General features: G+C 37.2%; 1 protein-coding gene across 1 annotated transcript in view; it reads right to left on the bottom strand.

The window, feature by feature from the left end:
- The window catches only part of DNAJC15 (DnaJ heat shock protein family (Hsp40) member C15), a 93,653-nt gene that overhangs the window by 12,402 nt on the left and 56,039 nt on the right, over positions 1–25,212 (bottom strand). The window contains exons 4-5 of the mRNA XM_025364295.1: positions 23,905–23,981; positions 17,173–17,243 (exon numbers count right to left, since the gene is read on the bottom strand). Of these exons, the coding sequence (XP_025220080.1) occupies positions 17,173–17,243; positions 23,905–23,981 (148 nt within the window). The remainder of the gene's footprint in view (positions 1–17,172; positions 17,244–23,904; positions 23,982–25,212) is intronic.

Genomic DNA, 25,212 nt, shown 5'->3' with positions numbered 1-25,212 from the left:
CTCTCTACTTGGTCTTTCATCCTTCAGGCGGACAGCTTCGTCTTCTTCACTTAGTGGTCTCAAGGATCTAAGAAGGTAAGAGCTGAAGCTGCAATGCTTTGTGAGGCCTAGGCTCAGAAATCACATAATGTCATTTTTTGCTATATTCTATTGGTCAAAGCATACGACAAAGGCCAGCCTGAACACAAAGGGTGAAAAATCAGACCACCTCTTGATGGAGGAGCTATGAAGAATCTGCGGCCATTTTTAAACTACCAATTACCTATCTACTATTGTCTCTCACAGTGGAATGTAAGATTCCTAACAGCAAGGCCTTTGGTTATCTTCTTCAGTATCTAGTGCATTATCTGGCTTATATTAAGTACTCAATACATTTTGTTGAATGAATAATTGCTCATATGACATTGTTTCCAGACACTTCATGATCCTATTCAATTTCCTCTGAATATGTGATTTGTCAGTATCCTTAAAAAATCTGGGATCCAGAAACAGACACAAAATTCTAGATAAGATCTAAATGCCTAGCTCAGTACAGCTGGATAAATGTTAATTGAATCAATGCATAACAAATAAACACAGAGGACTGCAGTAATATTTGGTCTTTAATAAAGATACTATGTGTCCTTTATGCAGCTTAGGACCACATTAAAATTTTAGCAGCTTTTATGCTATTGAATCTTATAGGCCTTGAGATCAAATACATGTCCTACGGCTCTTTTCCACGTGAAACACTGTCAAATCTCTGTCCCATAATTATACAATTGACTTTTGAGACTTAAAACATTACATTTATTCCCCCCAACATTTAATCTCTTCTAAATCATCACCTTCTCTAGTTGATCATTACCACTGACACACAAACCTGCTAAAAACTATTCAACAAGCTTTTATAATTAAAAAACAAAAGTAAAAAGCAAAAGAAAACAAAAAATATAAATTTTTCCCTTAATGACTCATCCCTCTCTTGCAGATACTACTCCACTTCTCTCCTTCCCTTCCTCACAAAACTTCTCAAAATAGCTGTGTATATAAGCTAACTCAACTTCCGTATCTTTTCACTCCTTAGCCCAGCACCAATTCAAACTGTTTAAGGTCATCAAAGTCTTCCAATGTGGAAAAAAATACTCTGGACCCTCCTCTCTATCCTTATTTTAATGGTTCTCACAGCAGCATCCAGCCCAGTTTATCACTTGGTTTCCTTAAATATATTCCTGTCTTAGCTTCTATGGTATCATTTTCTCCTTACATTTTTTTCCTTCTGTCTCCTTTGATGATTTCCCGTTTTCTAACTTGATCTATACGTGTTTGGTTCCTTAGACCTGGATGTTCCGGTTTTTTCCCTCCTATTTCTATCCTTACTTTCTCTTCTCATGACCTCTTAAAGTTGGTTTCAACAGCATCTTAAGTTGATGATTCTTAAGTCCAGTCTGCTTCTCTGAACTCTAGAGTCATTTATTCAATTCCTATTCTCCATTCCCACTTGGACAATCTACTGACTAATTCATTTAACATCAAGACAATATTTTCTTTTCTCCTAAACCTGTTTACAATCCACTTGTCCACTCTAGATCATCCCCATTTCAGTAAATAGCTCTACCATCTACCTAATTTTTTGACTCAGAAATCAAGGGGAAATATTAAATGCCCTGTGTCAAATCAAGTGGCAGTAACTGTTGCTTCTGTTTCTAAAACATATCTCAAATTCACTTTCTTGTCTCCATCCTAAACTAGGTCATCATTATTTCTCACTCAGATTACCCTACCAGCCTCCTAGATGACCGGCTAGTCAATTCATTTGTCATACTGTCTCAAAAGTAACTTTCTTTACTTTTGTTTTTGGTTATGATGGAGTAGAGTACGTTAGATGCTCACATTGAAAGCAACTAAAAAAAAAAAGCCAGACAAAATTCACAACAAAAATGAAACCACTACTAAAAAACCCCACCTCTTGAACTAGTGTTATAGAGAAACTTCTAAGAAAACCATGACTTGAGGGTCCAAAGATTCCGGAAGGGGAGGAAACTTAGAGAGGTAAAATGACATTCTGAAATTGCTTTTTCCCTTAGATTATTTGATGATGCTTGGTGTGAGGCAAGAAATTAAAAGTATGGGCAAAGGACACAAGACGGCTGCTGCTGGGGCAGGCAAGGTATCACAAGCTGCTAAGACAAAAACTGTAGACTCAAAGATTTAGAACTCAACTGACAAAGGCAAGCTTGAAAACAGAGCCTGATACACAGCTGATTTTTCCCTCTAAGTACATACCAAATTCTGAACTTGTACAGGGTAGAAGCAAAGTAGAAAGTTTCTGAAAAAAGCAAGAACCTTCTGAAAAGCATAGTAAAGTTTTTGGAAGTTTCAAAATGCTAAGGAGACTGTGATTAGAGATCAGAACCTTCCAGGCATAGGAACCCCACTGAACACCCCAGAAACCCAGCTGGAACCCGCAGAGCAGTGGTTCTCAAACATTAGTGTACATTAGAATCAACTGGAGGGCTTCGTAAAACACAAAATGCTGGGCCCCAACCACAGGTTTTCTGATTAAGTAGGTCTAGGGTAGAACCCAAGAGTTTGCATGTCTAACAAATGCCCAGGGGAAGCTGCTGACAGTGTGGGGACCATATCTTTAGAAATACTGATAAAATGAAATACATCAACACCTGGATGATTTGTAACTCTCAGTGAAGCAGTATTCCCCAAATGACCAATGAATGATGTTACAAAATCACAGATGGGAAAAAAGAAAATTCAAAGTAAAAGATAGACCAATGGATTTTAATATAAGAGACTTTGAAAGTTCATTGGCATGGTTTCAGGTTCCACAATGCAACTAATCTTTAAGAAACTACCACTTGTTGAGTTCTGGTTTAGCAGCAATGAAGAATATCTGCAATTATCTGAAAAGATGAATAAAATCCTATTTCCTTTCCCAACTACTCACTTGTGTGAAGTCGTATTTTCTTCATACATTTAAACAAAACAATGTATCACAAGAGAATAAATGTAGAGGTTGATATAAGTATCAGGGTACTTTCTGTTAAGCCAGACATTAAAAGAGAGGTGCAAAAAGGTAAAACAATGTCACTTTACTCATTAGTCTTCACAAATTTTATTGTGGAAAAGACAAATTTTCATAAAGATTATGTTACTATATTAATATGACAAGTTTAATATTTTTAAATGAATTAATAGGTAAATATATTTAAACTTTCTCAGTTTTAGGCCAACACAGTGGCTCATGCCTGTAATCCCAGCACTTTGAGAGGCCAGCGTGGGAGGACTGCTTGAGTCCATGAGTTCGGGACCTGGGCAACACAGTGAGATTCCATCTCTACAAAGATAAAAATAAAAAATTAGCTGGGTATGTTGGCACACGCCTATTGTCCCAAGTACTTGAGAGGCTGGGGTGAGACGATTGCTTGAGTCTGAGAAGCCGAGGCTGAAGTGAGCTGTGATCACACCACTGCACTCCAGCCTGGGCAATGGAACAAGACCCTGTCTCAACGAAAACAAAGAAAAAGAAAACAATTACTCAGTGTTAATTTCTATTATTGTAAATACTCACAGAATCCATATAAAGTCTTTTTTGGTATGAGACAAAAAAGTTTGAAAACTGTTGCTTTCATACAAAATGTAGGGCATTTAAAAAATTTACTTTGCATACAAACAGAAGTCCTGAAATCCAAATAACTATGAGTAATATATTTAAGAAAACAGAGGAAAGATGGAAAAGATACATAAAATTATAGAGAATTTCACAGAGAATTGGATTTCATAAAAAAAGAATCAACTGGCAATTTTAGAAATGAAATTAAGAGCTTAATAGATAGTTAAGACAGTGTAGAAGAAAGAACAATGAACTGGAAAAAACTAATAGTCCCAGTATTACTTAAGAAGTGGCCAAAGTAATATTTTATTTCAGACTGTCGTAAGTCAAGAAAGTATGCTGTAGTTTTTTCTGTTTTGTTTTGTTTTGGTTTTTGAGATGGATTCTCGCTCCGTCGTCTGTCGCCCAGGCTGGAGTGCGGTGGAGCAATCTCAGCTCACTGCAAGCTCCACCTCCCAGGTTCACGTCATTCTCCTGCCTCAGCCTCCCGAGTAGCTGGGACTACAGGCACCCGCCACCACGTCCAGCTAATTTTGTTTGTATTTTTTTTGGTAGACACAGGGTTTCACCGTGTTAGCCAGGATGGTCTCGATCTCCTGACCTCGTGATCTGCCCACCTCGGCCTCCCAAAGTGCCAGGATTATAGGTAAGAGCCACCTCGCCCAGCCAGTATGCTGTATTCTTTGGACAGTCACTAAAGAAATTGTTTTGTTTTGTTTTCTCTGAGGCAGGGTTTCACTCTGTCACCTAGGTTGGAGTACAGTAGCATGATCACAGCTCACTGTAGCCTCCATCTCCCAGGCTTAAGCAATCCTCCCACCTCAGCTTTACAAGTAGCTGGGACAATTGGCATGTGCCACGATGTCCAGATAATTTTTTTTAAATTTTACTAGAGAAAGGGTCTTGCTATGTTGCCCAGGCTGGTCTTGAATTCCACAGCCCAAGCAATCCTCTTGCCCAGGCCTCTCAAAATAAATTGTCTTTTAAAAAAAGGTGTCTATCAAGTTATTAAAGAAAAAATTATAAAATTAAAAAAAAACTGAACCAACTAAAAGTCAAGGAATAGAAAAAGGAATATAGGTGAGTCAAATAGAAAACCAAAAGTAACATGTTTTATATATAAATATATATACACACACACACAACACACACACACATACACACACACAGAGCCAACATATATATGTGCGTGTGTATATGTATATATTCAAATACCAGTAACTACATTAAATGTAAAAGGACTAAATAGTTACATTAAAAGTCTAAAATTGTCACATTCAAAGAAAACTGCATGCTGCTTGGAAGAGACAAACCAACAAGAGACATACAAAAAGGCTGAAAATAAAAAGATGGAAAAAAGACATACCACGTAAACACTAACCAAAGGAAAGCTGGTACAGCTATACATATTTTCGATAAGGTAGGCTTTATGGCAAAAAGCACTACTATAAACAAAGAGAGATATTTAAAACAAGGGAGAAATCCATATGTAATATATAACAATCCTAAATCATTTGCCCCCAAAATCCTTTTCACCATAAACAAACAAAAATCGAAATGAAGAAACAGACAAATCCACAATCACTGTAGGAGGTTTTACCCCTATCTTAACAGATAATGGAGTAGGCAGACATGAAATAGTAAGAATGAAGAAGTTCTCAACATACAGTCAACAAACTTTACTCACATATCTAGAACACTGCATCGAGTAACTGCAGAATATACACTCTGTTCAAGTGATCACAAATTTTTCCCAAAATTGACCATATGCTAGATCACTGAAATCAGAGTATGTTCTCTTCCCAAATGGAATTAAGCTAGAAATCAATACTATAGAGATAACTACAAAATCCTCTATTGTTCAAAAATGAGGGAATGCATGTCAAATAACACAGGTCAAAGAAAGAAATCATAATGAAAATTATAGTATTTTGAACTGAATGACAGCTGAAACCAGTGATCTGAATATTCATTTCAAAAAATTAGAAAAAGAACAGCAAATTAAACCCAAAGATAGTGGAAGGAATGAAATAACAATGATGCAAAAATTTATTTTATAAATAGAGATCAATAAAATAAGAGATGATATAAATAAATTACTAATATTGGGAATAAAAATGTGGCTTAACTCTGTAATTACAAACATTACCAAGGTAATAAGAAGATATTATGAACTGACTTGTAACAATAGACCTGAAATTTTAGGTGAAATGAACAAATTCCTAAGAAAAAAATCTAACAAAAACGAGATTAGGGAGAAATGAAAGATGTGAAAGAAATGTGTATCTTTTAAATGAACTGAATTGGCCTGGTGCAGTGGCTCACGCCTATAATCCCAGCACTTTGAGAGGCCAAGGCAGGCAGAACACTTGAGGTCAGGAGTTCATGACCAGCCTGGCCAACATGGTGAAATGCCATCTCAACTAAATCTACAAAAATTAGCTGGGCTTGGTGGCACACACCTGTAGACCCAGCTACTCGGGAGGCTGAGGCAGGACAATCACTTGAACTCAGGAGGTGGAGGTTGCAGTGAGCAGAGATCGTGCCACTGCACTCCAGCCTGGGCGACAGAGGAAGATTCCATCTCAAAAAAAAAAAAAAAATGAAGAAATAAAAATAAAATAAATAAACTGAATCAGTAATTTTAAACCTTCCCACAAAGAAGTCTCCAAGCCCAGATGGCTTCATTTGTGAACTCTTACAAATACTTAGAAATAAGATTAATGGGAGGCCAAGGCGGGTGGATCAGGAGGTCAGGAGATCGAGACCATCCTGGCTCACACAGTGAAACCCCGTCTCCACTAAAAATACAAAAACATTAGCCAGGCATGGTGGCGGGCGCCTGTAGTCCCAGCTACTCAGAAAGCTGTGGCAGGAGAATGGCGAGAACCCGGGAGGCGGAGCTTGCAGTGAGCCAAGATTGTGCCACTGCACTCCAGCCTGGGCGACAGAGCAAGACTCCATATCAAAAAAAAAAAAAAGAAAAGAAATAACACTAATCTTACATAAATACTCAGAAAGTAAAGAATGCTGCCCAATTTCTTTTAAGAGGCCAGAGTTTCTTGATAACAATATTTATCAACTTTCAAAAAAGGGCAAAATAAACAGTTAATTTTTTTCATAAACAGAGGCAAAATTTTCCCCTTTAATTTATGCCCTGTATAGGAAATCTTTGCCTAAGTCTGTGTTTTTTTAAATATGGAAGTTTGTTTTACCTTTCATATTTAGGTTTGTTAAATTAAATAAGCAGGATGTCATTAGCCTGGGGCTGTCTCTGTGTCTCTGTACTTAGTTCCTACATAATGAACTACAACCTAACTTAGTGCTTACACAAACTGAAACCCAACTTAGAAGTATAACAGACAGACAGTTTCAGCTGATCACAAGCAGCCAACTCATCATACCATGCTCAAACAAGGTAAACGCTTCACCATACCATGTCCATGCCAAATAAGGCAGATGCTTAGCTGAAGCCAATCAGGTGATTCTCCGCTTTGCTTTTGTATCTGGCCTATAAAAGCTTGCTGCTCATGCTGTTAAGGGAGTCCTCTGAACCTCTTCTGGTTCTGAGTGCTGCCCAATTCATGAATCATTCCTTGCTCAAATAAACTCTGCTAAATTTGTTTGAAGTTTTTCTTTTAACAGGTTATAATCCATTAAGAATTAATTTTGCATATGGCATCACATGATTCATTTTTCCCATATGCATATATGGACAGATTGGTGTCACTGCCTTGACTAATGTTAAGACACCACCAGTTTTACCCACCAATATTTTTACACCATCAGAGCAAAGGTTGGCAAAGTGAAAAAGGAATACAGTTATGATTTGTGCACTTTTCTGCCCATATATTATACTTCAATAAAAAGTATACTTAAAAATTTAAAAAGTGGAGTTTGAGGATGAAAGAAAAACGACCTCTTCTTTATTAGTCTTGCTAGTGGTCTGTCAATTTTGTTGATCTTTTCAAAAAACCAACTCCTGGATTCATTGATTTTTTGGAGGGTTTTTTGTGTCTCTATCTCCTTCAGTTCTGCTCTGATCTTAGTTATTTCTTGCCTTCTGCTAGCTTTCGAATGTGTTTGCTCTTGCTTCTCTAGTTCTTTTAATTGCGATGTTAGAGTGTCAATTTTAGATCTTTCCTGCTTTCTCTTGTGGGCATTTAGTGCTATAAATTTCCCTCTACACACTGCTTTAAATGTGTCCCAGAGATTCTGGTATGTTGTATCTTTGTTCTCATTGGTTTCAAAGAACATCTTTATTTCTGCCTTCATTTCATTATGTACCCAGTAGTCATTCAGGAGCAGGTTGTTCAGTTTCCATGTAGTTGAGTGGTTTTGATTGAGTTTCTTAGTCCTGAGTTCTAGTTTGATTGCACTGTGGTCTGAGAGACAGTTTGTTATAATTTCTGTTCTTGTACATTTGCTGAGGAGTGCTTTACTTCCAATTCTATGGTCAATTTTGGAGTAAGTACGATGTGGTGCTGAGAAGAATGTATATTCTGTTGATTTGGGGTGGAGAGTTCTATAGATGTCTATTAGGTCTGCTTGCTGCAGAGATGAGTTCAATTCCTGGATATCCTTGTTAACTTTCTGTCTCGTTGATCTGTCTAATGTTGACAGTGGAGTGTTGAAGTCTCCCATTATTATTGTATGGGAGTCTAAGTCTCTTTGTAAGTCTCTAAGGACTTGCTTTATGAATCTGGGTGCTCCTGTATTGGGTGCATATATATTTAGGATAGTTAGCTCTTCCTGTTGAATTGATCCCTTTACCATTATGTAATGGCCTTCTTTGTCTCTTTTGATCTTTGATGGTTTAAAGTCTGTTTTATCAGAGACTAGTACTGCAACCCCCGCTTTTTTTTGTTCTCCATTTGCTTGGTAAATCTTCCTCCATCCCTTTATTTTGAGCCTATGTATGTCTCTGCGTGTGAGATGGGTCTCCTGAATACAGCAGACTGATGGGTCTTGACTCTTTATCCAGTTTGCCAGTCTGTGTCTTTTAATTGGAGCATTTAGTCCATTTACATTTAAGGTTAAGATTGTTATGTGTGAACTTGATCCTGCCATTATGATATTAACTGGTTATTTTGCTCGTTAGTTGATGCAGTTTCTTCCTAGCCTCGATGGTCTTTACATTTTGGCATGTTTTTGCAATGGCTGGTACCGGTTGTTCCTTTCCATGTTGAGTGCTTCCTTCAGGGTCTCTTGTAAGGCAGGCCTAGTGGTGACAAAATCTCTAAGCATTTGCTTATCTGTAAAGGATTTTATTTCTCCTTCACTTATGAAACTTAGTTTGGCTGGATATGAAATTCTGGGTTTAAAAGTCTTTTCTTGAAGAATGTTGAATATTGGCCCCCACTCTCTTCTGGCTTGGAGAGTTTCTGCCGAGAGATCTGCTGTGAGTCTGATGGGCTTCCCTTTGTGGGTAACCCGACCTTTCTCTCTGGCTGCCCTTAAGATTTTTTCCTTCATTTCAACTTTGGTGAATCTGGCAATTATGTGTCTTGGAGTTGCTCTTCTCGAGGAGTATCTTTGTGGCGTTCTCTGTATTTCCTGGATTTGAATGTTGGCCTGCCCTACTAGGTTGGGGAAGTTCTCCTGGATGATATCCTGAAGAGTGTTTTCCAACTTGGTTCCATTTTCCCCCTCACTTTCAGGCACCCCAATCAGACATAGATTTGTTCTTTTTACATGATCTGATACTTCTTGCAGGCTTTGTTCATTTCTTTTTCTTCTTTTGGTTTCTCTTCTCGCTTCATTTCATTCATTTGATCCTCAATCGCTGATACTCTTTCTTCCAGTTGATCGAGTCGGTTACTGAAGCTTGTGCATTTGTCACGTATTTCTCGTGTCATGGTTTTCATCTCTTTCATTTCGTTTATGACCTTCTCTGCATTAATTACTCTAGCCATCAATTCTTCCACTTTTTTTTTCAAGATTTTTAGTTTCTTTGCGCTGGGTATGTAATTCCTCCTTTAGCTCTGAGAAATTTGATGGACTGAAGCCTTCTAATCTCATCTCGTCAAAGTCATTCTCCGTCCAGCTTTGATCCGTTGCTGGCGATGAGCTGCGCTCCTTTGCTGGGGGAGATGCGCTCTTATTTTTTGAATTTCCAGCTTTTCTGCCCTGCTTTTTCCCCATCTTTGTGGTTTTATCTGCCTCTGGTCTTTGATGATGGTGACGTACTGATGGGGTTTTGGTGTAGGTGTCCTTCCTGTTTGATAGTTTTCCTTCTAACAGTCAGGACCCTCAGCTGTAGGTCTGTTGGAGATTGCTTGAGGTCCACTCCAGACCCTGTTTGCCTGGGTATCAGCAGCAGAGGCTGCAGAAGATAGATTATTACTGAACAGCGAGTGTACCTGTCTGATTCTTGCTTTGGAAGCTTCCTCTCAGGGGTGTACTCCACCCTGTGAGGTGTGGGGTGTCAGACTGCCCCTAGTGGGGGATGTCTCCCAGTTAGGCTACTCAGGGGTCGGGGACCATCAAATCGATGCAATTAAAAATGATAAAGGGGATATCACCACCGACCCCACAGAAATACAAACTACCATCAGAGAATACTATAAACACCTCTACGCAAATAAACTGGAAAATCTAGAAGAAATGGATAATTTCCTGGACACTTACACTCTTCCAAGACTAAACCAGGAAGAAGTTGAATCCCTGAATAGACCAATAGTAGGCTCTGAAATTGAGGCAATAATTAATAGCCTACCAACCAAAAAAAGTCCAGGACCAGATGGATTCACAGCTGAATTCTACCAGAGGTACAAGGAGGAGTTGGTACCATTCCTTCTGAAACTATTCCAATCAATAGAAAAAGAGGGAATCCTCCCTAACTCATTTTATGAGGCCAACATCATCCTGATACCAAAGCCTGGCAGAGACACAACAAAAAAAGAGAATTTTAGACCAATATCCCTCATGAACATCGATGCAAAAATCCTCAATAAAATACTGGCAAACCGGATTCAGCAACACATCAAAAAGCTTATCCACCATGATCAAGTGGGCTTCATCCCTGGGATGCAAGGCTGGTTCAACATTCGCAAATCAATAAACATAATCCAGCATATAAACAGAACCAAAGACAAGAACCACATGATTATCTCAATAGATGCAGAAAAGGCTTTTGACAAAATTCAACAGCCCTTCATGCTAAAAACGCTCAATAAATTTGGTATTGATGGAACGTACCTCAAAATAATAGGAGCTATTTATGACAAACCCACAGCCAATATCATACTAAATGGGCAAAAACTGGAAAAATCCCCTTTGAAAACTGGCACAAGACAGGGATGCCCTCTCTCACCACTCCTATTCAACATAGTGTTGGAAGTTCTGGCTAGGGCAATCAGGCAAGAGAAAGAAATCAAGGGTATTCAGTTAGGAAAAGAAGAAGTCAAATTGTCCCTGTTTGCAGATGACATGATTGTATATTTAGAAAACCCCATTGTCTCAGCCCAAAATCTCCTTAAGCTGATAAGCAACTTCAGCAAAGTCTCAGGATACAAAATTAATGTGCAAAAATCACAAGCATTCTTATACACCAGTAACAGACAAACAGAGAGCCAAATCAGGAATGAACTTCCATTCACAATTGCTTCAAAGAGAATAAAATACCTAGGAATCCAACTTACAAGGGATGTAAAGGACCTCTTCAAGGAGAACTACAAACCACTGCTCAGTGAAATAAAAGAGGACACAAACAAATGGAAGAACATACCATGCTCATGGATAGGAAGAATCAATATCGTGAAAATGGCCATACTGCCCAAGGTAATTTATAGATTCAATGCCATCCCCATCAAGCTACCAATGAGTTTCTTCACAGAATTGGAAAAAACTGCTTTAAAGTTCATATGGAACCAAAAAAGAGCCCACATCTCCAAGACAATCCTAAGTCAAAAGAACAAAGCTGGAGGCATCACGCTACCTGACTTCAAACTATACTACAAGGCTACAGTAACCAAAACAGCATGGTACTGGTACCAAAACAGAGATATAGACCAATGGAACAGAACAGAGTCCTCAGAAATAATACCACACATCTACAGCCATCTGACCTTTGACAAACCTGAGAGAAACAAGAAATGGGGAAAGGATTCCCTATTTAATAAATGGTGCTGGGAAAATTGGCTAGCCATAAGTAGAAAGCTGAAACTGGATCCTTTCCTTACTCCTTATACGAAAATTAATTCAAGATGGATTAGAGACTTAAATGTTAGACCTAATACCATAAAAATCCTAGAGGAAAACCTAGGTAGTACCATTCAGGACATAGGCATGGGCAAAGACTTCAGGTCTAAAACACCAAAAGCAACAGCAGCAAAAGCCAAAATTGACAAATGGGATCTAATTAAACTAAAGAGCTTCTGCACAGCAAAAGAAACTACCATCAGAGTGAACAGGCAACCTACAGAATGGGAGAAAATTTTTGCAATCTACTCATCTGACAAAGGGCTAATATCCAGAACCTACAAAGAACTCAAACAAATTTACAAGAAAAAAACAAACAACCCCATCAAAAAGTGGGCAAAGGATATGAACAGACATTTCTCAAAAGAAGACATTCATACAGCCAACAGACACATGAAAAAATGCTCATCCTCACTGGCCATCAGAGAAATGCAAATCAAAACCACAATGAGATACCATCTCACACCAGTTAGAATGGCGATCATTCAAAAGTCAGGAAACAACAGGTGCTGGAGAGGATGTGGAGAAATAGGAACACTTTTACACTGTTGGTGGGATTGTAAACTAGTTCAACCATTATGGAAAACAGTATGGCGATTCCTCAAGGATCTAGAACTAGATGTACCATATGACCCAGCCATCCCATTACTGGGTATATACCCAAAGGATTATAAATTATGCTGCTATAAAGACACATGCACACGTATGTTTATTGCGGCACTATTCACAATAGCAAAGACTTGGAATCAACCCAAATGTCCATCAGTGACAGACTGGATTAAGAAAATGTGGCACATATATACCATGGAATACTATGCAGCCATAAAAAAGGATGAGTTTGTGTCCTTTGTAGGGACATGGATGCAGCTGGAATCCATCATTCTTAGCAAACTATCACAAGAACAGAAAACCAAACACCGCATGTTCTCACTCATAGGTGGGAACTGAACAATGAGATCACTTGGACTCAGGAAGGGGAACATCACACACCGGGGCCTATCATGGGGAAGGGGGAGGGGGGAGGGATTTCATTGGGAGTTATACCTGAAGTAAATGACGAGTTGATGGCTGCAGCACACCAGTATGGCACAAGTATACATATGTAACAAACCTGCAAGTTATGCACATGTACCCTACAACTTAAAGTATAATAATAATAAATAAATTAAAAAAAAAAAAAAAGAAAAACAACCTCTTAAAAAGTATACTGAATTGTATCACTCTAGTGCTTAAAAGCTGACAGTAACTTCCCTTTGCATTTAGAACAAAGTTGAAATCTTATATAGAACTTACAGTATTTCATTATCATAATACATATCTAGTTTTAAAAATCTGGTTACCACTTTACCTCATGCTATCTTTCCTCTTGCCTATTATATTCCTATCACACTAATTTTCCTTCAGGTCTTTCAGCACACTAAATTCTTTCCTCCCTCAGAGGCTTTGCACATTAAGCCCCTTTACTTTCTTTACCACTTTTCACACAGCTAGCTCTTTCTCATCCTAAGTCTCCTCACAGAGGTTTTCCCAGTCATCCTATGTAAAGTTGCCTCTCTCCTACATTTTATATCTTAGCTCATACTTTTTATTGCCTTGCTACAACTTGAAATAGGTTTACTTATTTTTTTGTCTGCTCCTCCATTAGAATGCATGCTGCCATGGGGACAGAGATCTAATTGTCTTGTTGAAGTTGTCTTAAGATTTAGCACAATGCCTGCCACATAGTAGGTGCTAAATAAATAATTTTTGAATAAATGGAAGATTAGTGTCAGGTTGTTTCCTGTCAATCTAATCTAAGAAATTATTTAATATATTAGTTATCACTCCCAATTCTGTTTTACCTACCGATTGTTTGCCTTGTTTTTATCTATTTGTTTATTCATTTACTCACCAAAAAAAATTATGAATTTAGAGTTTATGATGTGTCAGCCATAAGTTATGAAGAATAAGCTATGTTCTTTACTTTTAAGGATCTCAGCATTTATCAAGGAAAATCAATGCATGATTAAAACCAAATTATCTCTTCACCAAAAAAATTAGTTAACACAAAGGTTTAAATCTAAAATGTTGAAATGAAGGGAAAAGATGAACGCTCCAAAACAAAGAGTCTACTAAATCTATCAAAAAAAAAAAAAAAACCAAGCTCATTAGGCATCGCCTTTTCTTAGTGAATCCATGTTGACTCTTGGTGATCACCTCTTTCTTTTTCTAAATATTTAGAACACATTTTTAATGTAATGTACTGTAAGAAATTATAATATATTATTACCAGGACTTCAAACAAAAATTAGCTTCTTTTACAATGAGAGTAATTAGAGAAAATCCATTCAACAGCATAATTACTTTGACTTGTTTTTAATCCCAATATTTAATTTAATTTTGACTTAAACACTCTAATAAGGAAGTGTGAGAATACTGTGTGTTTATTGAAAGGCGTATGAGTGGGAAAAGGTTGAGAATCTCCCCACTGCAGGCAGACAGATTTCATCTAAATACAAGAAAGAACTTTCTAGTAGTTAGAGCTGTTCACCAGTAGAGCAAGCTGCCTTGTGAACAGGAAGCTCTTAATCACTAAAAGTCTTGAAGGAGAGCTAATAGGACATTTTCCCCGGGACAGAGCAGAAAGTCCAGATTTAGGAGGCAGCATTGACTAGATCAGTGCCTCTCAAGCTACAGCAAAGGAGTACTTTTAAAATGTTTTAAACATTTCCAATCTGTAGTGGACCGATACTTTTACACAGTATGAAAGTATCACACATTTGGGTATCATGGTGATGTTATAAAGCTTTCTAAATGTTTACTTCTGATTTCTGTTTTTAACTTGCACAAACTGGCCTGGCAAGAATAGGCAAAATACACATTGATTAAGACTGCATTAGACAGCCTGTAAGAAATCTCTGAGCAATCTGTCCTCTCCCCTTCTATATTCACTACGCATTACTGTAAAACCACTCATTTCATAACCACCAACCTCTTTCTTCATCAATTTAAGAAAAGCAGTCTAAAAGATATTAGCCTTGAAAGCATTAGATCAAGGACCTGAGATGTTTTTACTACATCAATTTTTTATCTCACTACATTGAAAAAGAAAAATTTCCTTTTTACCAAAATACATCTGAATGCTTATTTAAAACTAATTACAAAGATTTATTTTCAGCCATTTCCCACACCTAATTTTCTGGTGTCACTTTCTTTGCACAGCTGATAATGAAATGTGTAACAAATTATAGTCGGTCACACATGTGAAATTCCAAACTTGTCCTATCAGCTGGTAGCAAAACCAACCAAAAAGTTACTTGGGGGTGGGGTGGGGAAACATATTCATGAATTCAGAAGCACTAGAAATGAGATTTAAGTATTTCCAACTACCTATAATACCCAGTGGTGACCTGGCCCAAGTAAGTATGTTGAAGGATTCTAAGAAGAAGAAACAAAATTAAGAGCTGCCCATTCTCATACTTCCCCAAATACTCTTGGATTTCTCTTTCCAAAGGCAATGAGGCATTTTTGAAAATCTGTTGTCTTCCCATTGAAAACAAACCAATCTTCCTTCTCAAAAGATAATTTTCAGGTTTATGAGCTATCATCTCCCAGCTCCATCAAAGACAGAAGTTCCAACATTCCTATCACACTACACTTCTGCTAGAGCAGGAGTTCCTAACTGTGACTATATGGATGGGTTTTAGGAAGTGCACGAACTTTCTGAAACTCCAAATGTTTTTAAATTTTGGGTTAATGAGCAGTTATATGGAAAAAAGGTCCACAGTTGTCAATATATTCTTAAGAGGGTACAACAATCCAAAAAAAAAAAAAGGCGTTTTTCTCATGTTAAAAATCTGATCTGAACAGAAACATAGGGTACAGCCTCTGCATTAATTGAACAGGCATAAAAGGTTATTAAATAATGCAAATAAAAATGACTTTAGAAATAAAACTCATATTTGGAGTTAAAGGAGTATTCGAGGCCACAATGCTGGCTAGAAGGTAGAAGCCAAAGAAAAATGCTGACCTCTCGCTCCCAAGTCCATTCTTTCACACCCAGCTACCCACACAGGGCCAGACTAAAGGATATTAGTAAGCCCACTACAGTCAACAATCCCACCTCGAATAAATATACCATCTCAAAACAAATCAAGTAATTCTTTAAATACTACTGGCTCATAAGATAGACAAACATTTTCTTTTTTACTAGAATTATCTAAAAATACATATTGTTAGATACATTTTAGAACTTGGTTCCTTGCCAGCGGGCACAATCAACAACTTGTCAATCATCGGAAAGACAGACAGGAGTGCTTGACCCTACTGCAATCAATCAGAGAAGGGTATTCACTTGTCCTGGAAGGAACAGGGACTGTTTAGGAAACAGAGGGCTTCAAGGAGGCACTTCAACACATTTCTTTCTTAGCCAATTACTCCAAAAGCCCACAATGCAAAGTAAATTAGCGGAGTGAATCTTTCAGTAACTGTTGAAACTGTTTAGAAATTTTTAGCAAAACCTCTTTTCAAAGTTTATTCTCATGTTTATTCACACTAAAGAACAGTAAGTGCAAAAACCAACAGAGATGATGCTCAGCGAAAATTTTTATGGTAAGTAATTAAGTGAGAAAGCTGAAAAGGAATGCCTTATTTTGGTATTGGTTAGGATGGAGAGTAATCCAAAATTTGTTTTTAATTTTTTTTTTGAAATAATTAGAAAACTGAAAGTCTGTAAATAAGAATCCAAGAAACCCTTCACTCTCCTCCCCCACCCCCCTTTGACTTCTGAAATACAGTGTAACTTTCTACCATCTGTTATTTTAAAGCAGAAACAGCAATGAACATATGGGCTTTCTCTCTCAAGCAGCTGTAGTGTAGTTAAAGTTATAATAATTGTCTTTCTGTAAGATAAATTTACATTAAAAACCTGGCCAGTTAAAAACAAATGGCTCGGCCTCAGAGTCTTCCAGAATAAAATTAAGAAATTCAGAATCATCTATGACATATTACATTCACAGATTTGGAGGAAATCCTCTAACTCTTGTGCTTTTACATTTAAGGTTAAATAAATATAACTTGTTATGCCCAAATCATTTCATAACTCATGTTTTTGATTTTTCTTGATCAAAATGGTAGGTGCATCACATGGGTTCGGGAAGTCATATATAAAAACCAGCAACTAAGTTCTTGAAAGCAGATAATATAAATCTACTTGTGTGAATCACTCCAATCTAAATGCTCTTCTATGAGAAAAAAAAATCACAATACATGTGGCACACAAACTTCCATCTCAACTACATCATTTATAATGACTTTAAGTAATCTGAAAGGAATTCACAGCATATTTTGATATACTTGTTATGAAAAACAGGAATTCTACTTACCTTTATCTGGGTGATTCAAAATCATGATTCTCTTATGAGCTGTTCTAATCCTAGCCTTGCCAGCAGATGGGCTGTAAAAAGAAATTAAAGTGCTTATAATAAATAGTGACAAATACAGATTATAAATTAACGGTTTATATGGGTTTCAAGAAACTAAAACTTAATGAGAATTTCACCATCTTGTGGACAAATATGAAATTACAGCTTTCCACTTAATTCTACTAACCATCAAAATAAATCATTGATTCAATGTTACATGTGTTTTTCTTCAGTCCTTTGTAATGCCAGTCCTTATTCTCAATTTATAAAACAAAACAATATATAGGTTAGGGGAGTCAGCATCTGCAGGCAACACTGTAAGTTTGAAAACTTATGCTTCTAAGTTATTTGGGGTGAAGGCAGTATATATGGTGTAGCAGAAAAGTATTTGGATTCCAGAGGTACACTGCTGGACTTTCCCCATGCCCCTACCCCCTGTGAAGGAGTCTTGCTCTGTCACCCAGGCTGGAGTGCAGTTGCATGATCTCAGCTCACTGCAACCTCCGCCTCCCGGGTTCAAGCAATTCTCCTGCCTCAGCCTCCCGAGTAGCTGAGATTACAGATGCGCACCACTCCACCCGGTTAATTTTTGTATTTTAGTAGAGATGGGGTTTCATCATGTTGTCCAAGCTAGTCTCGAACTCCTGACCTCGTGATCTGCGCAACTCGGCCTCCCAAAGTGCTAGGATTAAAGGTGTGAGCCACCATGCCTGGCCCACTGCTGGATTTTAATCCCAGCATTGATATTCAAGATTGGGTAAACTTGATCAAATTTTTATCCTCCTGGTGCTTCAGTTTCCTCACTGTAAAACAGGGCTAGAGCAACTATAAGGATTAAATGAGTTAATGCCTACGAAGTGTTAAAACAGTACCTGGAATGTAGCAAGTGCTTCATTATAGTTATCTTTTATCTTTACAAAGGATCTCAAAACTCTTTATATCTCATAGTTGTTTAGCTTTGTGGGAAAAAAACCCACAGGAAAAGCTTGGCTGTTAAAGCCTATGCAGTAAACAAAAATTAAAGTAGATAATTAAATAATCCTAAAATTATTTGGGTAGAACCCAATTTATCCAGTATTGGAAATGTTGCTCATTAGTACATTTTCTAGGCAAGGAAAAAAAATTAACACTAACAACAACAAAATCCTACTACTACTACTTAATAGCTATACTATCTTGTTTAAGCTACTTAACTTTTCTGAGTCTCAAATGGGGGATAATAATAGTTGACTTAAAGCACCGGGCAATTATTGTAAAGCTCAAAATAATTTAATTTGCATGGATGAACCACAACATAATAGTTAAAAGCATGTACAGATTCTACTATTTATTAGCTGTGAAAGTTTGTCTTGCTTAAACTCAGTTGCAATTTTCTCACATGTAGCATACATGTAATAAAACCTACTACCTTCCAGGTTTATTTTAAAGATAAATTAGATAATATAAGTACAAAGATTAACATAACCTAGCACACATGAAAATAAAGGATGCTTATGAGAATGTATTAGATATCTCCTGTGTTTGGAAAATAAAGTGTGAATAACCTAATTTAACATTTCTTGGATGGCTTGCAGCATTGTCACTACCACCGATTAAACTCTCAAGGTCTGCAGATGTTTGCTTGTCCTCCTACTAAATAGACCTAGAATGTTATTCGTTTAAGTTCCATTTTGAACAGTGCCTCCCCCATGCTATCACTGGTCAATCCTTGATTCTGCTATTGTTCTAGTCTTTGGAAGTTCCTTGCTAGTTACTTGCTACCTCTAATCCGTGGGTAAGTGACAGATCACCAAGCACATTAAAATGCACTATGAATTGCTGAGTAAGCACATAACATAGTCTTCCATGAGTAAAATGAATTAAATATTTTCCTAGAAGGACTTAAGAGTATTCCTTTTGGCTGTTTACCTACATCTTTCAGGCAGCATTCTAAACTTACTTTTTGGCTTGTGGGTATCTCCCAGATAGACAATTAAACATTGTCTGGTTAAAAGACTACTAAATTTTGAGAAAGTAACTGTTAAACATCATACCAGATGTATGAACACTATACTGTTTAACTGTCTATTAAGAAATAAAAAACATATTACATTGAAATATTACAGTTCAATGATTTCGAGTTCTGTGGCTCATCTACATTTATCACCTCCTTTTTTTTGCTACACAGGTGCTCTGTAGCACGTCTTGCCTTTATTACTCATGTTTTCTAGCTGTTCTGTATGTATTTGGCATGTCATGTTAGGTAGATTCTAAATAACTTTAGGGCTGAAGCTATGATTTGTTTCTTAAAACAGAACTTAGGATTGCATATAATGCAGGTGCTTATTAATGCATTTTACATCACCCTCCAAAAATGACTATAAAAGGTAAACTCCTTAAAAGAACAAATACTCCATATTAGTAAATACTAATATTATAAAGGATTACTATGCAAATAATTTTAAAGTAAAAAAGGGGGAGCTTTAAAAACCTTATTTCATAAAGCTCATTACCAGGTAGCCCTCTAAATAATGAAGATCAAAGTTCAGTAAAACCAAAATTTCATATACACAACACACACATACACACATATATGTCTCTGTCAAATTTCCTTGATAATCAAGTACAACGCTATGAAAATCAGTCCACATGGTTTTGTACACAAAATTTCATAAAGTATTATGCATACTGAGGTACACCAACCACTGAACTAAAGTAAACACAAGGAAGGAAAGTTCATATGCACAAGTATGGCATTCAAAACACTATGCCTTTAAGATAATAATGATCAGACTCCTAATGGTGAGCTCTGGAAATGAGACCTATTCTGCTTTGCTGACAGTGTTTATTTCCTTTTAGTTATTATTATATTAAGTCTCTTGGACCTTAATACATTTTAATATTAATACATGCTTGTTGTTGTAAAGATTAAACAACATGAGAGAGGCCTAGTTTTTAAGTTTAGTATAAAAATTAAATGTAGCTATGATGATATACCTCCAGTATACACAACTTCATTATGAAGCTGAAAATTTAACTTTAAATATGATGTTACCCAGACCAGAGATTTCAAACGGCTCCCTAGAATGCACCTGGCTGGCAGTGGGGATATGTGGAGTGGTGTTCTTGGACCTTGTGGCAAATGGAGCAGTTTTGGTTTCGTCTTTTTTTTTTTCACTACTGAGCTTTTGAGTAACATATAGTGATATGGTTTGGCTCTGTCTCCACCCAAATCTCATCTTGAATTATAACTCCGATAATCCCTGCATGTCATGAGAGGGGAACTGGTGGGAGGTAACCGAATGACGGCGGCTGGTTTTTCCTGTGCTGTTCTCATGATAGTGACTAAGTCGCACGAGATCTGATGATTTTATAAAGGGCAATTCCCCTGCACACGCTCTCTTGCCTGCTGCCACTATGTAAGATGTGCCTTTGCTCCTCCTTGCCTTCTGCCATAACTGAGCCCCCCCCAGCTATGTGGAACTATGAGTGCATTAAACCTCTTTTTCCTTATAAATTACCCAGTCTTGGGTATTTCTTCATAGCAGTGTGAGAATGGACTAATATAGTTTATACAAACAGAGTTCCACAAAAGTTTTTAGAAAGCTTAGAAATCATAAATGCGCTGGGCGTGGTGGCTTACGCCTGTAATCCCAGCACTCTGGGAGGCCGAGGCGGGTGGATCACAAGGTCAGGAGATGGAGACCATCCTGCTAATATGAAACCCTGTCTCTACTAAAAATACAAAAAATTAGCTGGGTGCAGTGGCGGGCGCCTGTAGTCCCAGCTACTTGGGAGGCTGAGGTAGGAGAATGGCGTGAACCCGGGAGACGGAGCTTGCAGTGAGTGGACATCGTGCCAACTGCACGCCAGCCTGGGCGACAGAGCAAGACTCCGTCTTGGAAAAAAAACAAAACGTAAATGTGCATCATTTCAGACAATATACAATGTTGTTGATAGGTTCTTAAAAACTGTGATTTTAAGCAAAATAATGTATGGCAGGTCCCTGAATAATGTCATTTCCTTCAACATCCTTTCTTTATAACATTGATGGAAAAAAAAAAATTGGTTTCATTATAGTCATTTTGTTTAAAGTCACAGTTTACAAGAACCCATGGGTAATATTAAGTGAGGACTTACTATACCAGGTAGAAAAACAATTTTCCCGGGCAGCTTTGTAAAATAATTCAGGCTTTTTGTTATAGACATCAGTTATAGTACAGGACACTACTCTCTTGCAAGGAAAAACATAAGGCAAAGACTCAAATATGCATTTCAATAAACAATTCTCATTATATGTAATATGTCAGAATGTACAGAATCATCTAGTACACACAGAGCATTTTGAAAATAGGTTACCCAAAGGATCAGCTCCGTTTCACCTTCACCTGCCTGTTACAGAGTCTACATAGCTGAGAATCAAGGATCACAGAAAATGGAACCATAGCAATATACTCGCATCTTAAATCATCTTGTCGTAATCAACACTGCCTGACTGAAAAGAAAGGGCTAGATGAAAGCAGATAAGTTTTATTTACCTTTCCACTTAATGTGTTAGGGCAAATGTCTAGCTTCTGCATTCGTGACAGACACAGAAAGAAACAGGAGCCAAATTTTTTTCAGCACCTGATATTTGGTAGGTATTATATACAAAGGTATCATCATATCATTCTTATATTGTTCCCAACAAGGCAGAATGTTATTAATCTCAATTCAAAAATGAAGAAGTCAAAGTATAGAAAAGCTAAAAACAAAACAAAACAAAAATGCTTGACCAAGATCATACAGGGCAAGGCCTAAGCGACAGAATCCGGGGAAGAATCTGCTTTGCTTGGCTGACATTTATTGAGTAGTTAGTAAGTACCATGTGTTGCAGACACATGTTCACTGTGGCACTATTTACAAGAACAAAGATAAGGAATCAACCTAAATGCCCATCGGTGGTAGACAGGATAAAGAAAATGTGGTACATATAAACCACAGAATACTATGCAGCCACAACAAATAATGAGATCATGGGCTCTGCAGGAACATGGGTGAACTGGAGGCCATTATCCTCAGCAAACTAATGCAGACACAGAAAACCAAATATCACATGTTCTCACTTATATGTGGGAGCTAAATAGTAAGAGGGGAAAAACAGACACGGAGGCTTACCTGAAGGTGGAGGGTAGGAGGTGAGAGAGGAGCAGAAAAAGTAACTATTGGGTACTAGGCTTAGTACTTGGGTGACAAAATAATCTATACAACAAACCCGTGACACGAGTTTATCTTTATAATAAACCTGCACATGTAACCCTGAACCTAAAAGTTTAAAAAAGAAAAAAACAAACTTCCAAAAAAAGAAGTTCACATATATTATATAATTTAATCTTCACGGCAACCTCATGTAGTTAAAACTAACCTATTATCTCTATTTTTCAGATGATGAAACTGGGGTCACCCATTTAGCAGGTGGTAAACTGGTATTTGCACCCAGATCTACTTGGTATCACCAGAGTCCGTGGTCCTAATCACTGAATCTTCCAAGTGAATTTTATATAGCTTTCAGTTCTATGGGATAAAACTTTATAAACATATCTTAAGAGAATGTAAAAATATAGGCAATTCCTGTCTGTCCTAACAACATAAGTGCCCTGCATAATATTAAAGGATATCCTCAAAAACCTTTGTACTTGGTTTTATAATGTGTTTCATACTCAGATTTCAAGATCATTAACAGGGTATTTTGGGAGGCCAATAAAAGTTCAGGAAAAATAACAATGCCATTCTGAATGATACTAAGCAAGAAATAGTTGGCAGTATAGCTAACTTCCTAATCTGACTTTCATGTTTAAAATGATTTTCTATTTTCTATTGTCTGATAAGGAGAGATCTCATCTCTTCTTAGATGAGATCTCTTAAATAAAGCACCAAGCTAAACTGGGTTCCTCCTCCCAACTCTTTCGTTTTTTCTGCTAGGTCATAAAAAATAATAAAATGTTTTGGCTTTTTAAAAAAATCTTTAAATTTTAAAAAATTTACAAGATATCAAAAATGTTTTGTCAATATAGGACTTTATTATCTAATTTGCTTAATTGTGTTGATTATATCATCAGAAGATTTGTTGTACCTGACATACTGTGACCAATTCCCACAAAAACTTGAGAGCAGGCTCTAAGGGAATATATGGTAAACAAATGAATATTGTAGGGGAAAATATTCTTAACATTAAATGCTAAATGATATCACACAGCAATCACATATCATTAATTTTCTCTCATATTGTCCAAAGTTAGACAATAAAAGGATACTAAGGTGAAACAAGTACAATAAATATGCTTGATGTCACAATACAGAAGCAGAAAAGAACTATGAAACATATCCTGCATTATAATTTTTAAAAATGATACATATCAAATTATAAAACTGAGTCCAGAGAGAATGTCACAAAAAGGGATATTTTGATTAACTGAAACATTAGTATTCAATTATAGATCCTTGTTAAAGAATAAAGGAACTTCACAACTTTGCCTGTTTTTTTGTTTTGTTTTGTTTTTTTAGGGGAGTGGGATACTTTTAGATTTGAGGCTTTAAAATGTAAAAATTTGGTATTTTTTCCTCTGCTGCCTACTCGTAATTTTAAATATTAAGTATAACCTTATTGTAACGTTTTCTCTTTTTTAAAGATAAGCTTGGTCACAGAACAAAACAATACTTATGCTGCACACCTACCTTACACCTAAAATAAGACCAGCTTCTCGCCTACTCATTTTCTGTTCAAATCCTCCTTTATAGTAGAATGAAAAGCTCTGTATAGGAAAGAAAGAGCAAGAAATCATTAGTTACACGTATGAGGTGGCATGACCTCAATCTCATCGTGTAGCTGCAGTGAGAGTAATGCATTTTACTAGAAGTCAACTCAAAATTATGGGCAGGGGGGAAGCACCAAACAATGAAACTTCGCAAGAAATTTTGACCAATAGGAAGTCTTAAAAAATGTTAACTTTTTTTCACTTTAAAACAGATTAATTTTTCTACACCAAGATATAACAGGAAGAACAAAAGAGATTGGTAGAAGCAAAATGCTTGAACTTTTTCTAAGCTCTGTAGTACTTTTCTCATTGGATAACCTTGATCAAGTCATTTAATGTTGATATGGCAGACATTGTTTAGCCTTTTACACTAGCCAACAGAGAATGGGGAGGAACTGATGAAGTGGGGAGTATGTCACACTAGCAGACAGGCAAGCCAAGAGAGACTGGGAAGCTGGACTGAAAGGTTTCAATGCTCCTGGAGAGGTGTGAACAAGGAGAAGAGGAGGATTCAAGATGTAATGGGAACCAGATTGTGGAGGGCCTTGTAAACAATGGAAGGAATTTAGAATTTTAAGTGGGAGAAGCCAGAGCACTGGAGTAACAATCTAACTTTGATTTAATCTAACTGCCATGTAAACAATAGAAAGGTGCAAGCAGCAGACCAGTTCAGAAAACATAATAATCCAGACAATATATGATGATGGTATGAACTAAGGTGGTAGCAGAGCAGGTGATAAAAACGGTTAGATTCTGGATGCATATTGAAAACAGAACTAACATTTGCTTGATGGATTGAATTTGGGAGATGAGTAAAAGAAAAATTAAGAATGATGTTGAGGACACTACTATGTGTTCACCAGATCCCCCATCAGGAGTGAAGGACTTACTCCCCAGACACTGGGGCTGTGGCTGGCTGATAGCTCCCAGCTGTCAGACACTTTAGGAATTGCCTTGCCTAGAGGAAGTCAAGCTCATCCCACTTTGCAGGGCAGCCTGTATCTACTGACTGGTTGACATGGGATAGAAACATTGTAGTTCTCTAGGGTTCAGTCCTTGGACTTCTTATATATACTCACTTCCTGGGTAATGTCATTTAATCCTATGACCCCTCGCCCCAACTTGGGATAACTACAATGGTCATCCTTCCTTAGAGGTTATTGTGAGATTGGCTTGAGGCTTTTGGTAGGACTGCACTGAAGCCTAGCTTATCCTTCCCTTTCTTTCT

This window comes from Theropithecus gelada, chromosome 17 (assembly GCF_003255815.1).
Source record: "Theropithecus gelada isolate Dixy chromosome 17, Tgel_1.0, whole genome shotgun sequence".
NCBI classification, from domain to species: domain Eukaryota; kingdom Metazoa; phylum Chordata; class Mammalia; order Primates; family Cercopithecidae; genus Theropithecus; species Theropithecus gelada.
This window is presented reverse-complemented; position numbering and strand designations above follow the sequence as displayed.